Genomic DNA, 16703 nt, shown 5'->3' with positions numbered 1-16703 from the left:
AAATGACAAGGGCGGAGCCTTATACCACGTGATACAGAAGCTGTGCCGTGTGATGCTAAAATTAGCAGGGAAAAAACAACGGAGAGCACGTCAGGGATGACGAGAGAGTGACAGGAGAAAATCCGTCCCGGTCAACCACCCAAACATCAATAACGGGAACCTTATACAGCGCTTCCCTATACCCGTCGAACTCCCGCAGGCACAAAGAAATTACGGAGGCTATCACTTATCACCTGACCAAAGATATGGCTCCCAGCAACACGGTGCAAAACGAGGGATTTAGGAAAATGATCAACACCCTAGACAAACGCTACACAGTGCCGTCCTGCAACCATTTTTCTATTGTTGCGCTACCTGCTCTATACATGCAGCGTCGAGCAACGGTGGAGACGGAATTTCAAGCAGTACAACAACAAAACGTGAGACATTTGTTGTTTTTATGTTTATTTATTGTTTTTATGTTCAGTCTCAACTGTTACGAAGTTGATGTGCAATTAATAAATGCAATAAATATTTATACTGGAAAAGAGAATCGTGAGAGAATCGTGATCTCAATTCAAAGCCAAAAAATCGTGATTCTCATTTTATGCAAAATCTTGCAGCCCTAGTGAGAACGATGAAATGCTAACGGTCTGTTTCTACGCTGTTGATTCTGAGTAATACCCTAGAAGAATAGTAAGTGTTTGTTGCATTCTGGGCCATAATGAAAAGTCATTTTTTGGAGTGTCACAAGACGAGCTGTTGCACAACAGTCTTTGTCCACAGTCACACCCAGTGTAGACAAGCTTTCCCAGGAAAAGCATTCCTTAAACTGAGCTGTCAGCAGTGCGCTGCCATTCTAGATTTACCCTCCCTGGCTTCCACTCAGCTCATTGGCAGAAATGAAACGGTTCACTTGGCGGCACGATACTCTGGTTTTACAACACAGACACTGGGCAGGTCGTACTGGACTGTTTTAGTGATGAGTAAAACTTTTTCCATCTTAGCCCTGATTCAGATACCTCATCCTCAGGCGTCTGCCAGTGCTGAATATTGATTTGATACCAGAGTTAAATGAATCAGCTGGGTTCATCAATGTTCGGAAGAGACTGGGAATAAATCCTTATGTATAAGGCAAATGAAATGCGACAGACAGTGGGACAAAAATACATTAGAAACAAAAAGCTTATTCAGGTTATTTCTTTGGGTTGTTTCAGCTCAGTGTGAGAATGCAGAGTTTATGCAGCGAGGTGACCTGATGGGCTTGCGTTTCAACTTCAGCTTTAAAATTTTGTTCAGACTTCATTGTAAAAACTTATCAGCTGGGACTGTCATGACACCACCAAAAATGGAGGAGCTCTCTGAAACTATTGAGTGTGGCTGGAGAAAATGGTAAGTTCATGCAAGTAACTCCTGTCACTCCACGTACACTCTTTGGCTATCACTAAAAAACTTCGTAGGTTCCGATTTAATCCACAGGCAGCAATTTGCCGCTCACCGCCCGGGTGGGGAATACACATCTTTCCCTGGTGACCTGTGGTTGCCAGATGACCCCTAACCTGTCTCTAGTCCCGTGTGCCTAGTGTTTCAGCTCTCTTGCTAGCAACGCTGCTGCTGATGTATGTTTAGTAAATGGATCAGCAATAGATCGTCTCATTGACACGGATCAGCTGCTCCGGCTTTCAGAGCCAGGATGGGAGCGATATCCGATCCAGTTATCAGGTTGCCGCTGCCCAATGAAAAACCCGACAGTCTGATGTGGGTCATTTAGAAGTAAATGTGTTCTGCATACGTTTTAATCATAGCTGTCTCTTCTGCCTTTCTCCTGCGCTCAAACCACCAAGTCTGTCCAGGCTTTGCTTTGAATTCTGTCAAGCCTTTAGTCGTCGCTGCACCCACTGTTTTTCATGCCACTCTTCTGAGCTGGTGCCAGAGGTAACTGACGGGACCTCTGGCACATGTTTAAAGGTTATTCTTGTAGATGTTTCTCTAAAGCACGACTGACCGAAGCTGTGCCGCTCACTGCTGACATTTTTCTGGCGTGTAGCAGAAAGTGGTGAATGCACGAAGCAGTCTGGGCAAAAATGTAAGCATTTGCAGAAGCTTGTCATGTTCAGTTGTTTCATTGACAAATGACTTGGCCTGCAGCTAAGTGGAGGTTCACGTTCTGCCCTTGCCTCCATCCAAAGCAATCAAAATGTAATAAAAAAACAAAGCTGACAAAGCCTTGTATCCATGTAGCCCAGATGAGTAATGAGACTTTAGAATGAAAGGCCACAAAGCCAAGTGCTCCAAGTGCATTATTAACACATTGTTAAGCACATTACTGGACACTTTGGTGCTGCGATATCATGGAGGATATCTCGGGGCACAGCAGTACCATATAGTCTCCTTTCGTGAAAGCACAGATTTAAAAACAAAAAATGTCCAGGTATCGTATGTGCAGGAGGATGTCCGTGTTTTTTTTTTTTTTTGTTTTTTTTTTTGTTTTTTTTTTTTTTTTTTAATAGATCACAGGATATAGATTTCCTTCAAAGCTGCATGACAGAAGAAGAAATAAAAAAGGGGTTTATCTCAGGTGACAGTGAAAGGACGGCGAGGGAACAGTGCTGAGTCACATGGTCACATCAAGCAGAGATGAAAGTCCCCCAAGCTTAACTCTCAGCTGAGTTTTGAAAAACTGGTCGGCATCATAAGAGGATTTAATGGGAAATGTGATAACGGTAAATCTGGATTGGATTATTGTTAAGATTAGTACACCCATTGAGAGGCAAATGAGTAGAAAAAGCTCTGTTGAGGTACAAGGCCCAAAAGTATTTGGACAGTTTGCCTTTATATTTTTGCCCGTGAGCACAGCGATTCTAAATCCCATCAGTTAAAATGAGATTGAAGTGCAGACTTTCAGCTTGAATTCCTGGGGTTTAATGAAAGAATTGCATAAATTGTTTAGGGATCCCCTGTAGTTTGTGGTTAACACGTGAAAGAGCCCCAGTTTGAAACTGGGAGGAGGCATACATCTCTGGGAGGGCATCAGTAAAAATCTGGCGAATCAAACATGCAGATCCATCTGCTGTGGTAACCTCTTGCAATTAAGGGAGCAGCTGTGAAAAGCTATTAACTGTTTAGGAATTACAGCCCCAACTTTCAGGGATCAAAAGGAGTTCAGATCATTTTAAATAGAGTGGCAGTTTTAATACTTGGATGAAAAACTGTTGTGTGCTTCCTCCCTTGAGAAGCTCTTCCTTCAGTGTTGTCTTCAGTAACTGAAAAGCTGCTCTGTTGGGTTGAGATCAGGTGACTGAATCTGAGCACAGACCTGCTCCACTGGCAGCCATACATGTTCCTCCCATAAGATTGTGTCCCTCATGTTTTACATGTGGCGTGCTTGATATACCTGATTGTAGCTTTGGCATGCTGTGGAAATAATAACTGCACAGAGGAGCCTTTAATTCAGTGGTGCTACACAGAGCATCGCAGCTAAAACGAGAGCTGTCTGTTTGTAGACCAACTGTTTGTTTAGTTTGGAGAAATCTTATAATTGTATGAATCTGACAGCAGCTGTCGACTGTCTCTACAAGTGATGTTTGCAGCATGCAGAGCTGAGTTTCAGCTGCTAATCATGATTTATTATTTATTTATTATCAATACAAAAAATATGCTGTGTCATAGATTAAACTGGGAGTATTTAAAGTAATTAGTTAACTGGTTTTCCCCGTCCAGTATGTGTGTATGTGAAGGACAACGTGAGAGCATTTTAGGGACAAAGGTCAAAAAGTTGAGCGTCCGTGTTTAATGTGAAACAGATATTGTGTGTTTGTAACAATCTTCTGATTCAACTCATTACTAGTTACTGTGTGATGTGGCTGTTTGCCTGTCATGTCATTACAGTGTTTGCCTGAGGAGTTGCCTGTTAGTTTTATTGCCGGCAAAATATAGAGATGGAGAAATCAAGCTGTACACTCACTCACCGACAGTCCCTATAAATAATTATCAGTATAAGCTGGAAAGAGAGCAGTCATCTGTCACCTTTGCAGATGGTGCGTAGGCTGTATCTAAACCACCATGACATCACCTGGTAGTTTGTCAAGTCCTCTTTTGAGGTCCTAACTTCTGCATTTTAGCCATCATATTCATGGCTCAGTCACAGCGAAGTAAAGCTTCCCTGCATTTATTATCTAGTTTATTTTTAAAAGGAAGCATAACTAACAAAATGAGCATCATTTTATAACATCAGTGAGCTCACAGTAGAGGCATTGCTGGAAATCAGTGACATGTCGGATTTTCACATACACTTTGTGCAGTGAGAGGATTTACTCCCTGCTGCCTGTTAGGAGCACACTGCTCTTACTTCAGTGATGTTAGTAAATTAGAAATGAGGTTCAGGAAGACTGTTTTTCTTTCCCTATATTTGTACCTCTGCCTCTTTAGTTGTATGTACATGAATGCTGGAGGGGCCTGCAGAAATGTTAGCGGGCCTCTAGCAGCTGCTGAACCACAGTGGAACCGACTGGGTCGGATCATTTGTTGTTAAAACGTATCATTTCTACCTTCGTATGGGTGACAGTTAGGGCTGCCACAAACGATTATTTTGATAGTCGACCAGTCACCGATTAATTTTGCGATTAGTCGACTAATCAGATCATCATCCATTGGAAGTAAAACGTACAGCTTATTGCACCAGCAGCATCTGCTCTTATATAACTATTATTAGCTTACAGCTTTAAGTGTTTAAGGTATGTGCTAACTAAAAATAAAGACAAGATGGTAGTTTATTAAATTTTAATGAAATTTGCAGATTGTTTCGGTGAAGTTTAATAAACTCCTTGCTATCTAAAATATAACAGGACACCTATATTCTCCAGCATCTCACACTTCTGATAATCAGCTGTCTGCTTGACATTTATTCAGCTGTGTAAAAACGTTAATCTCAGCCAAACCGATTTACTCAGGAACAAATAAAATACTGAAAAAAAGCCAAACAATAACATTTTTAAGTTATCTAAGTGCCTTATATATCATGTTTAACCTGAGTAGCGAACGAGGGCGGTGGGTTTGAAGCCAGGAGTCCGGTGTTCTCACGGCTCTAGTGAGCCTTGCCCTGGCTAGCTATCAAGCTAGTGGGTAACAGACGTCTCCGAAAACGTCGGAGCGCTTTTGAAAATATGTGGTGTCTTGATAAACTGAGCAGATATTTGAGATTTACACAGCTACATTCTCGCCTGAAAACATATTAAACGTTTATTTTGTGACCCAGAAAGAATAATAAGAGTAATATTAAAACTAACTAGCTGCTGCCATTGTTGGAAACTGAGCTGGGCTGCGCTATGAATTCTGGGACACAGCTTCTTCTTCTTCTTCTTCAGGGTTTAACGGCAGCTGGCATCCTTGTACATGCAATGCTGCCATCTTCTGTTTCAGTCCGTTATTACACTCTTAAATCCTGCTACTTATTCCTGCGTCTTTTGTGATCTTACAAAGCTTCAAACGACGCGTCGACTATTAAATCAGTCGTTGACGATTGTGATAGTCGACGTAATCGTGGCAGCCCTAGTTGACAGCACTGATGTGTCGGAGTGGACACAGCCGACTTTCTGTAAACAGGAGCTGAAACTGAGCTTTGATTTTTACATTCACATATGAAACTCTGCTGTACAGTTCACTAGACGCCAGCTTACAAAGGTCCTCTTTGGTGTGGAAACCTTTTAAATGTTTAAACAAACAGGGCAGCTGTTCATTTTAACTTGCGTTTAATAGTGAAAGTTAATTCCCCCCCCCCCGTACTGCTCACCGTCTTTTATCAGGATTAGTCTTTTTTAGTATAGATGACAAACGAGGAAATGAACAGGTTTTGTAAAATAACACAACAGACTCACTGCGAGCTGGGTGAACTCACAGCATTGAGTTCACTCTGCTCATAAACTTCGTCAAAGGCCCATAAACTCGTAGGTTGTAATAAATAACAGGCATTTTTTCTGTTTCACTGTCACTGCGATGATACCAACATCAGATAAGTCACTGTTTGTTCCTATTTAGGCACATGTATTGAGATTTCACCTGTGGTCTTTGTGGATCACATCAACAGCAGTTCTTTGTCTTTATTAATCAAACGATTTCTTGAGACACCTAAAAGGGCTGTATCGAAGCAATCTTGCTGTCTTGTCTCATTTTTTTTTTTTTTTTTTTTAAATGTATTTTTGTGGGGGTTTTTTCTTGTTCCTTGGAAGCTTCAGCCTCACTCCTGTGGCTGTTTCCAGGGTAACCACATCCCCCTTCGAAATTTACCATGTCTGACATTGGATACTGTCCGTCTCCATGGCAACAAAGGCCCAGTTAAATATAAGATTTTGTGTCAAGTAAAGAGAAGTAAAGATGCAAATTTGAATTTCCTTGTGAATTTCTGCTCGTTTCAAAGCTTGAAGGCAGTGAGAGTGGCCTGTAGGCTTTACGCTCCGTGTTCGGTGGCTGATAAAGGTTTTTTTAAAGACTTTGTCAGGAAGATCTTAAACCAGGCGAGATGTTGGTTGCCTAGAGCATGTCCGTGTTTTTCTATCGATCCATGTGGATAGAAGAGGCAGGCTTCATGTCGCTCCTGTCCTGCTCCTCTAATGGCTTTAGTGCTTAATCTCTGCCCAGCTCTACCCACCTGTCACTTTCTATCACACATGACTGCCTTTTCATTATGTTCCCCATGTCTGACACATTGAGACACAGCACCTGAGGACACAGGCAGCAGGTTTTCGCTCTGCTCTCTCAGACTTCTCTGTAGGCATTCGCTGAATGACAAGTTTTGAAATGTAAGACATGTTTTTGTTTGCCACAGAGCGCACATTCACGTGCACTTTGTTGGTCAGCAGAAAGAGAACCTTCCCCGCAGTCCATCATGTATTCATTTCTAAATGATCGTTTCAGCTTGATTTTGATTACTTCAGAATTGTGCAGATCTCAGCTTTGGGTTAATTGTTACAGATGCAGCACCCTCACACGAGGTCTGCCAAGCTTTTTACAACTGTAACGATTTCCCATTAGCACTTCTAATTAGAGGATTCATTAATGTGGTGTGTGACCAATCATAGTGAATAGAGGCAAGATTGAGCAGGCGGATGAAAAGATGCTCTGTAATGACACAAGACTTTGAAATTGTGTGTTTCCATGAGACAGATGTAGACTGACAGAGGCAGGCTGTGGGTCTCTGTCAGCTGCTGTGATTCACCCTCCAGCATCAAGCTGCAGGCTCATTTATTAATGGCTAAAACAATCCCCCTGTATGCTATGCTATTGTTTTATTAGCTTAACTTATTGCTTATTGAAGTTATACAGACAGAATATCAGCGGATAATCAGATGCCCTTGATTATCTTATCATTAAGTGTAAGCAGATGTTGTAGCAGTTTGCAGATCTGGAGGATTCACGTGTGTGACGTCCACTCCTGGGTGGATGTCACAGCAAATTCCCCTCAGTCTGCAAAGCTCAGAGAAATACAAAAAAGACGGTCCTAAGTTGGCATGTTAAAGACTACAATTCACGTCAGTGCTGTTGTTTACAAGCATGAACAAGTATGGCTGGTTTGGAAGGGAAACCCTTCCCAGAACGAACAGCAGCACCTTTGGAGAAAACCCAACACCTCATACCAGCTGTCAGCACGGTGGTGGAGGGCTGATGATTTAAGCACCTGACAGACCATGAACTCCTCTCTAGAGTCAGATGTGAGGCCAGCTGTCTGGCAGCTGGAGCTCGGCCTACACTGGTTGTAAAATGCCACTACAATAAATAAAATGCACAACAATAATGCAGTAAAATATAGAAAAATAAATAAAATGTCAATAACAAAAACAACAACGACTGTTAAAACCAAAATGTTTAGGTCAACGTGTGTTTAAAGCCAGACTATAAAAATGTGTCTTTAGTAACGATTTATGATGTTTGAGCGTTTGTGCAAATCTGATATCCAGAGTCTGGGACCTGCCACAGAGAGGGTCTGTCACCATGAGACTGAAGTTTAGACCAGGGTTAGTTAAGGTTAGTTTAACCTAAAGAGAGCTGCATGTAAATAACTGCTGGGTCGCCTCCACAGTTATATGAGAGAGCGATAAAGTCACTGATTGCTCCAGCTCGCTGCTGCTACACGTGGTTATACACCCTACTGAATTATGGGAAGTACATGGCTTAGAGTCCTGAATAAACTGCCAGGATGTGTTTGAAATGAGCTTAGAGTAGATTACTAGTTTGTGCATTTTAGGTTAAAGAAAGTGAAAAAGTTACTTAGACACCACAAGGTTAAACAAACCATCAAGAGAAAAAAGCAGTTTGGACGGCATGGGAAAGTTCTGAATGTCAACATGAGAACGAGCTCGATGGAAACATTTTTTACGTTTAATGTTCTTTGCTAAAAATGTGTTTTTGGCACCAGCACAGTCCTCTCGGTGCAGTTTGATTTGTTTCCAGTCTTTCAGTTACAGCTAAGTTTCTAAAAACACACATTTTGCAGCTTCTTAGCAGTAGAGCAACTTAGAGCAGTTTCCCAGTCAGCTTGTGTCTCCCAGCTCAGAGGGATCAATGGCAGGGCCGGCTCCATAGTCCAGTTCTCCTGTCCCCGCCCCTCATGCTCCCCTCTGTCAGTTTAGCTGCACATTTAATCACTGTGCTGCTCAATATAAGAAAAGAATTTAACTGCACGTGTGTTTCACTACACGAGGAAAAAATGCTGCTCGATTTAATGAAAGAAATCTGTCGGCACAACTCTGTGAGCTTAAACTGTAAAAAGATCTGTAGATTTACAGGAACCCTTCTCAGTGCTCATTTTTCACTGTCCTGGAATTATAAAGCAGAAAGGTTTCGGTAATTCACCAAAAATACCCTGTTTTTATTTTATTTTATTTACATTCATGGATTTTACTGTGGACACGCTATTAAAAACAAACCAAAACATAAATTTCTATTGGGGGGGTGGACAACTTCTGTCATTTGTTTTTCTGTCATTGTAGTGTGAAAGACTGTGGGGACGTCCTCATCAGCAGGACGAGCAGTAAAACCTAAACTGAGAATACAGTTAGAAGACCAAAATCTGTGTCCTCCTTCACGTGTTGCAGAGATGTCCTGTGGGCCTCTTTGCCTCTTGGCCTTATGTTTAAAACCTGCAATTTATAGCATAGGCCCTAGTTGGGTTTTTATAGAAAAAAATATTATACTACTCATACATATCTATGTGATAAATACAGCACAATGAGCAATATGAGAGTATTTAAACACTAAAACACACAGGTGAGGTGAAGAGCAGCCTGATTTGTGCACATTTTAATATTTACAGTTGAATTGGTGATGATATTTTTTCAGATTTCTATAAATAAAAGTGGGCTGCACTGCTGCCTCGTCCCGTGACGAGAACATGCCCTGTTTGATTGGTGTTAGAGGATGATATCTCTGCTGTGGTGAGTGTAGAAGCAGGAGGTGTGAAGCACACAGTGTCCACGTCCTAAAAAGAGAAGGCAGCGTTTTTAAATCATTCAAAACTTATATTGACGTAAAAGAAATGAGATTCAAATTTGAAGCAATGAATTACCAAGGAGAGCAGGAGAAATGGCATCCTGCTGGGAGCCGTGCCGTCTGCAGCCTCCCACTGACAGTCGAGAGTTTTCTGCTGAGCTCTGTGTCGCTGTGGATGCAGAGAGCAGCAGGACTGGACTGTCTGCACTCAGCCAGGGTACAGCTCAGGTCAGCTTCAGTCTTTCTGAGTCATAAAATCTTTTACTTGGTATTCATCTCACAGAGCCTCTTATCTAGATTTTATTTTTAACTTCACACCAAAATGAACTGATGGCGGCAGGATGTGTAACTTCTACACTCTTTTCTTATGAGAGGACAGAAGACGCTGGATCCCAGTTCAAATGTGCGTCTACTCAGACCACTATCGTTAGAAGAACCCAGCATGGCAAATCTAAATATGGCCCAGTTCAGCAGATTAATAATAATAATGGATTGGATTTATATAGCGCTTTTCAAGGCACCCAAAGCGCTTTACAATACCACTATTTATTCACTCTCACATTCATACACTGGTGGAGGCAGCTACAGTTGTAGCCACAGCTGCCCTGGGGCAGACTGACAGAAGCGAGGCTGCCATATCGCGCCATCGGCCCCTCTGGCCAACACCAGTAGGCAAGTAGGGTAAAGTGTCTTGCCCAAGGACACAATGACCAGGACAGAGAGCCCAGGGATCGAACCAGCGACCTTCCGGTTACAGATGCGATTCCCAACCCCCTGAGCCACGGTCGCCCTTCTTCCAGATTAACTGGTGTTGGCACATATCATACCCCTAAGGTGCTTCATCTGAAGACCAGCGTGATAAAACCAACCTGAGCTGGAAAAAGAAGCCGATGCTAAACATCTGCACTTTCTCTGCTGGCCGCTCGAGGCTGGTTCCAAGACGAGTCGAGCTGCATAGTACAGCATGAAAAACCATGTTTACTGATTCGCTGGTGTGTGTGCTTACTTAGTGGCCAATGAAGTTTATGGGTACAGCTCAGTTACCCAAAAATGTGTTCAAAATACAGAGCACAAAACTGGTGAGTGACATCACACAGCGAGTAAAAGATAACGGGGGGAAAAAACATGCACGCTGCATGGTTTGCTGTTTCCATAAACTGCATAACATGTCGGCGGCATGTGCTCAGTCCTGCCAGTGTGGCAGTGCTGCTCTGCATTCCTCAGCAACATCCCTCACAGCATACGGCTGCCACATGTTCCTTCAGCCGTCCTTGTCTGGAGTAGTTCCTCTTTGCGGACCTCAAATCTGATCCAGCAGACCACAGTGTAACAGATGAAATGGGATGCAGCAGCCTGTGTCCTGCCTCTGTGGGACCTAAATGTGATTACTGTAATAACCACCTGCGCTGTTGGATGTTTAATGGGATTATGTGAGTTTGTCTCATTAAAGCAGATTAAAACACAGGGGACTGACTCTTACATGTGTGTCGGTCTATTAAGCGGTCATATCCACTTACTGGTCATTAAGCAGCGAGAGTTTGGTGTTTCCACTTCATCAGTTTCCGCGCTCGTCTCCGCTGGTGTCCGTTATGTGCTAACGATTAAATCGAGCTAGGCAGCCTGCCGGCGTTTGTCCAGTGTTACACCAAGACTGCGTTTCTGCCGTCATTGTTGCTCATCTTTTCCTCATCGCCTCTCCTTGTCCTACAGTTGTCCGTTCCTGGCGCAGCAGTTGACTCCAGTCATCCCGGTCATAGGAGGTGTGCTGTTTCTGTTTGTGCTGGGGACGCTCCTGAGAACAAGCTTCAGTGACCCCGGAGTGCTGCCCAGGGCCAGCCCAGACGAGGCCGCCGACCTGGAGAGGCAGATAGGTAAACCCCCAAAACACTGGGATCAAAACCTGTTACTGAACTGAAGTTTGCATTTTTGTGCTACAATAAAGGGAGACCTATATTGATCACATCACACTGTTTAGTTATTATTTGATTAGATTATAGGTACATGAGCACGTGGCTCATGAGCATTCTGTGTGTGTGTAGTGTTTGTTTTCGGGAATCCAGCTCCGACTGACTGTAACAGCACTTTACATCCAGGATGAGATGAGTTCTTGGCGCTACTTTAACCAAATGGGCTTTGATGTAACGCTTACTCATAAATTATCTTTTGATAAGTTCCAAATCTAATTTGTCATATGAAAGATAAGACTGTTGATGCATTAGGAGATACTTGATATGAGGTAAGTGAATTACTGGCAGCAGAGCACAAGCATGAGTCAAAAAACAGCCAAGATTATTTTGAGATGTGGACCTGTTAATGAAATGTGTTGCTGTGTCACTGAGTGTTTTTTTTTCCTGCTGTTTGATTCTATTTTGTCACCAAAGCAAACTGCAAAATCAGCTGATATGCTTGGAAAAAAAACCGCGTGCGTAATGTCGTATCGGTGCACAGATACTGAGGCGATGCATGTACGAGTGCATTACTACAAGCTAGTGCTAGGAGGCTGCTGGCAATGTTGAGAAACGTGGACAGCAGTTAAAAATGAAGGCCCACTTCGCTGTGAGCACGCCTAAAAGTGCTGCTTCTCCCATCTGAGAGACTTGGTGGCAGTAGCAAACGTTTGATTACACATCAAAGGTGATGGCAAGCTCTGAAGTCACTGAAATTCTTTTTATTTAAATTAGAGCTGCTGAAGTTGTGCTTTGTAGCTTGATCCAAGCAAAATGTAAAGGGAGGCAACTGACCAGAAGTGAATTAGACAAAGATTGATGGAAGTCACTAAACTTGTCCAACGATGGTGGGAGTGTAGTCTGCTTCCTGAGGCTTCATTCAGAGAAGGAAAGGAAACAATCAAGGGTCCTCCAGACTGGAATTTGCACTGGAAACTGTATCCATTTTAGTCACTGACTCACTGATCTGTAAATGTGTCCAGCTGCTCTGTAGCTAAATGGATTACCACCACTTAACTGATGGTTTAACTTTGCAAAGCCTATTTTTAAAGCCTTCTTTAAAGTTCTGCTGTTTTTCTTTTCTTTTTTGTTTTGTATTTGGAATGCAAAGCTCCCGTTTCCCAGCCATGGGTCTTTTTCCGTGCTTCAGGCCACTAGGGCCTCATTAAACAAACTCTGGACCGGCTTAATTAATCTCATTAGGAGACTTAAAAGCTTTTGGAGGGAAGGTACAGTACAGAGAGCTCGGAGCGGCGGGGCTGAGAAAGAGTTGTGCAGAAGTATGTTATGTTGGTATTCCAGAGGATAAACAAATGAAAGGCCGAAAATATGAAAAATGTTGACCCAAATACCTCTTTACCCCCTCTACCCCCACCCAACTGGCTTTTGTGCTGTGCATTTCCAAGCAGGCGGTCTCCAAACTGGAACCTCTTACTCACAGACTGATGATTGATGTCTGGCTGATTCTTTGTGCACAGGTTGTGAAATGATTAGAGGCATGAAGCAGCATACGATAATTTTTTTTTGTTTTGGTATTCATTCCCATCATATTTAACTCTCTTTGTAACCTGTAGATGCAGGATTTGCATGAATTAGGATAGGTTCAAACAATATTACAGTCAAATCTCTACGCGGGTCCCAAGTGAAAAAACGACAGACATGAGAATCATTAGCCAAAATGTCTTTCGGTCATTCACTAAGGTAACCTATGGGTGTATATTAAGATTGCTGTGCCACGAGAGTGTTCACCTTAATTTTTACGTTCCAGGATTGTAGTCTATATTCCATCCAATCCTCTGCATGACAGTAGATTAATAGGCTGCCTAATTATTGGTACCATTGTAGATCTTATTATGTGCAATTTGAAAGAACCTCACCTGTAATGGCATGAGGGTCTCACACACATGCACACGCTTCATACGTGGTAAAAACTTTGTTCAAATGTGTTTTCCATAGAGCTCCTGTCTCTTCTCACGCCTCCTGTTACTTTTTCCATTCAAACACTATCATCTCCTCCTCCTGGGTGCATGCTCTCACAGTTCTTTTTTTGGTTCTGGCGATGGCGTGGAAGCTTGATATGCAAGACATTAGCAGCCACATGTGTTAGCTCTTAACTTGATCATCCCTTTCAAGTCCCAGCAACAACTAGCCCAGCATGTGCCCGTCTCTTTCAGGCACTCTCATCTTCACAGCTGGGATTTAAAAGAGAGATTTAAAAAGCAAAAAAACAAAACCATTTTTGTCTAGTTTTCAGGTGTCAGTGAATTTCCACAGCCATGCTTTTGTCGTGCGCTCCTTCTTCAGTTCCTCCTCTCTTACTTGCAACACGACTCACTCCTGGCAGCTATATCTTCTGATTCAGACGGCTCTCATCTCTCTTCTTTTTTTTTTATTTTTATTTCAAACCTAATATGTGCTTATGTAACTGTGCATATATTCATAATAGCGAAGCAGCTTTGTGAGCAGGGGGAACTTCACATGCGCTGCCATAATGTAATGTCTCTGCTCCGCTCCAGGCCTGTTTCCCATGTGCTCAGGTGCTGCTTTGGTTTCTTTTTTTTCCTATAGCATTACTACAGCCAACTCTACATCCACCCTTATTTCTTTTTTTAACCATTTACTACATTTATGTTCAGTATCCACAGTACTACGCTGCTTTAGGATACATGAAATCAAACCTCTGCAAACGGCGCTGACTCAGTTTTATGAATGAGCAGAAATTGAGATGTTTTTGGAAATGGACACCTGTGTTTGTATATTGACCGAGTCGTTCGTGTGTGTGTGTGTGTGTGTGTGTGTGTGTGTGTGTGTGTGTGTGTGTGTGTGTGTGTGAGAGAGAGAGAGAGAGAATCCCAGGTAAAACAAGGTGATGGTGTTGAGCACTAAAGTAACCAAAGCTAAAACGAATTGTGTTAACGGAAATATAAATCAGAACTAGATATTTCAGGAAATTTTGAATGCATTGCATGTTTTGTGTTCTGAGTGCATATAGCGCCATAAATCCCTTACCTCATACATAAATAATGATGTATTCAGGTTAAAGTACTGCAAGGGTCAAAAATGACACCGCTCTTATTGATCGGTTGGCTCAACACCAGAGGGGCAGATGTGTGTACGGTACGAGGCCTCTCAGCATCCCTGCATTCACGATGCTGATGCTCGACCTGTGATGCCATCGTCGTGAGCGGATATTCAGAGTGGTCGGCCTGGAGTTTTGCCTAAATACCTGAATCAAATATGCGGCATGTTTGGACAAGCAGACATTTGAGAGTTATGAGACATAATGCAGTTTTTGTGATCCACATTCTCACTGTCCTGTCACACTGCTTAGTGCAGTTAATCATTGGAGGAGGACGTCTGAGGTCAGGAAAGGCAGCACAGCTTGTTGTTTATCTCAACTTGAACTTGAGACAAGAGCTGATTTCTCTTCAGTTTGCTACATTTGACGTGTGTGCATGTCTGCCTGCCTGCCCAATATGTCAGGACTAGACGGGCTGGCATCAGTTCAGCTATCACATGCCAAATCCGAAAGACTCTGAAGCATTAATCAGAGGGAAGGATGGTCAGAGCTGCCGGTTTCCTTTTTCCCACTTAATGTGGTCCAGGCCAGTTGGTGAATGTCAGGACAGCCTCGCTGTTTTTCCAAAGCTACCAGCCAGACTCAAGGCCAGCAGAGGAAATAGATTTTGGAAGGCTTAAAGCGTGGACTGCTGGAGGAAGGATGGGGACATCAGTAGGGGATACAGCCACATTTAGTCTTTTCATCGCTGGGTGTTTGAAGGTAGAACCACATGAAATACATGATTTATTTTCCTTATCGCTGTACATGTATCTCTCTGTGTATGGTCCTGTGATGTTCCTCGTGTCTGATTGACTAATTGATTATACAGGAGAAGAAAAAAAGTTTGAAAGCACTCAGAAAACCGAATTGTGCTCAGTTTAATGGATGAAGTTATAAATGTTCCACTAAAGGCGGGATCCCTCAAGGATCCATTCTAGGTCCTTTTGTTCTTGATTAGGGATGGGTATCGTATAGGTTTATCCGATACCGGTGCCAAACCGGTACTTTTGAAACGGTGCCGGTGCTTAAACGGTGCTCAAACCGGTGCTTAAAGAATGGAGAACATAAAATTGATCCAAAAACCTCTCATGTTCAGCTGTTTTTTGTGAAAAGATAACAATGTTAGCCTTTTCTGCAGCTATGGGGCATATATGGTATCACTCTTGGGTGGAAGCAGTGCTTAAACAATGGAAAAAACACAAACTTTGTCCAAAAACCTCTCATGTTTAGCTGTTTTCCACTTTTTCTTTGGTCATTTTAGCCTTTTTGGCCAGGGTGAAGGGAGCATCTGCCATCAAACAAGAAGACAGCCGCATGTAACTATGATGGTTAGCCTACTCAATGTAAATTACACACGAACAACATTAAGCTACTCACGCAGAGAAGAACGGCTGCTACTGCTGCCATCATCATCAGTCATCATTTCTGCTACACTGGCAGGGCTAGGGGCCAGGACTCTACTCTTCGTGTTTTTGGGGGATGTTGCTAACTCCGGGTCCGATGCGCTCGGTGTGAGGTCTCGCAGCAAGCTATCAAATACGCCGCATTTCTCGGCTTTAAAAAAAAAAACAAAACGCTATGCGTCGCCAGGTGTTTCATCGGATTTGAGGTGTTGCCTCCTTTGACAGTATCACAGTATCAGCTTAAAGCACTTGTTGCAGGCTGCTGAGTTTGCATCTTTTGCAGTGAAGTACAGCCAGACTTTGTAATCTGTAGCTCTGCTCTAAACAGGGCTGGGCGATATGGCCTAAAATCAATATCACGATAAATTGAGCAGTTAACCTCGATAACGATAAATGGACGATAACCACCCCAAGTGCCAAAAAAAAACAAAACGTTTTTTTTTCTTTTTCTTTTGATGGGGCTGTGGCAGGCAGCATAGTTCCTCCAGTTATTTACTTGTGTTACCTTGACTTGACGCAACAGTCTTTTTGCAGAGTTTACATTTAACAATTTTTTGATCAATATCATCCTTGTTGAATCCAAAATGTTGCCAAACGATTGATGATGCATTTTTTTTGTTAACAACCATGTCCTCTTTTTTTATTTTTTTTATTATGTTGCTCTTTGTTGTTTGCTTTCTCTTCTGTTTTTTTTTTTCTCCATACAGGTGACCCAGGTGTTTTTTTTTTTTTTTTTTTTTTTCTTTTTTCTTTCTTCTCTTTCTTCCCCCCCTTCTCACTGTCTCTTCTCCCCTTTGGTTTTCTTTCTCTCCCTCTCTTTCTTTCATTCTTTCT

General features: G+C 42.5%; 1 protein-coding gene across 6 annotated transcripts in view; it reads left to right on the top strand.

Annotated features, from left to right (window-relative positions):
• Nucleotides 1-16703, top strand: part of LOC101481019 (palmitoyltransferase ZDHHC14) — a 59871-nt gene that overhangs the window by 10527 nt on the left and 32641 nt on the right. For all 6 annotated transcript variants that reach the window (XM_004566491.6, XM_004566492.6, XM_012923396.3 and 3 more), the window contains exon 3: nt 11170-11330. In XM_004566491.6, coding sequence (XP_004566548.3) covers nt 11170-11330 — 161 coding nt within the window. The remainder of the gene's footprint in view (nt 1-11169; nt 11331-16703) is intronic.

The sequence above is a fragment of the Maylandia zebra genome, linkage group LG19, assembly GCF_041146795.1.
Source record: "Maylandia zebra isolate NMK-2024a linkage group LG19, Mzebra_GT3a, whole genome shotgun sequence".
NCBI lineage: Eukaryota > Metazoa > Chordata > Actinopteri > Cichliformes > Cichlidae > Maylandia > Maylandia zebra.
The sequence above is the reverse complement of the archived record's forward strand: the minus strand, read 5'-3'. Positions and strand labels throughout refer to the sequence as shown.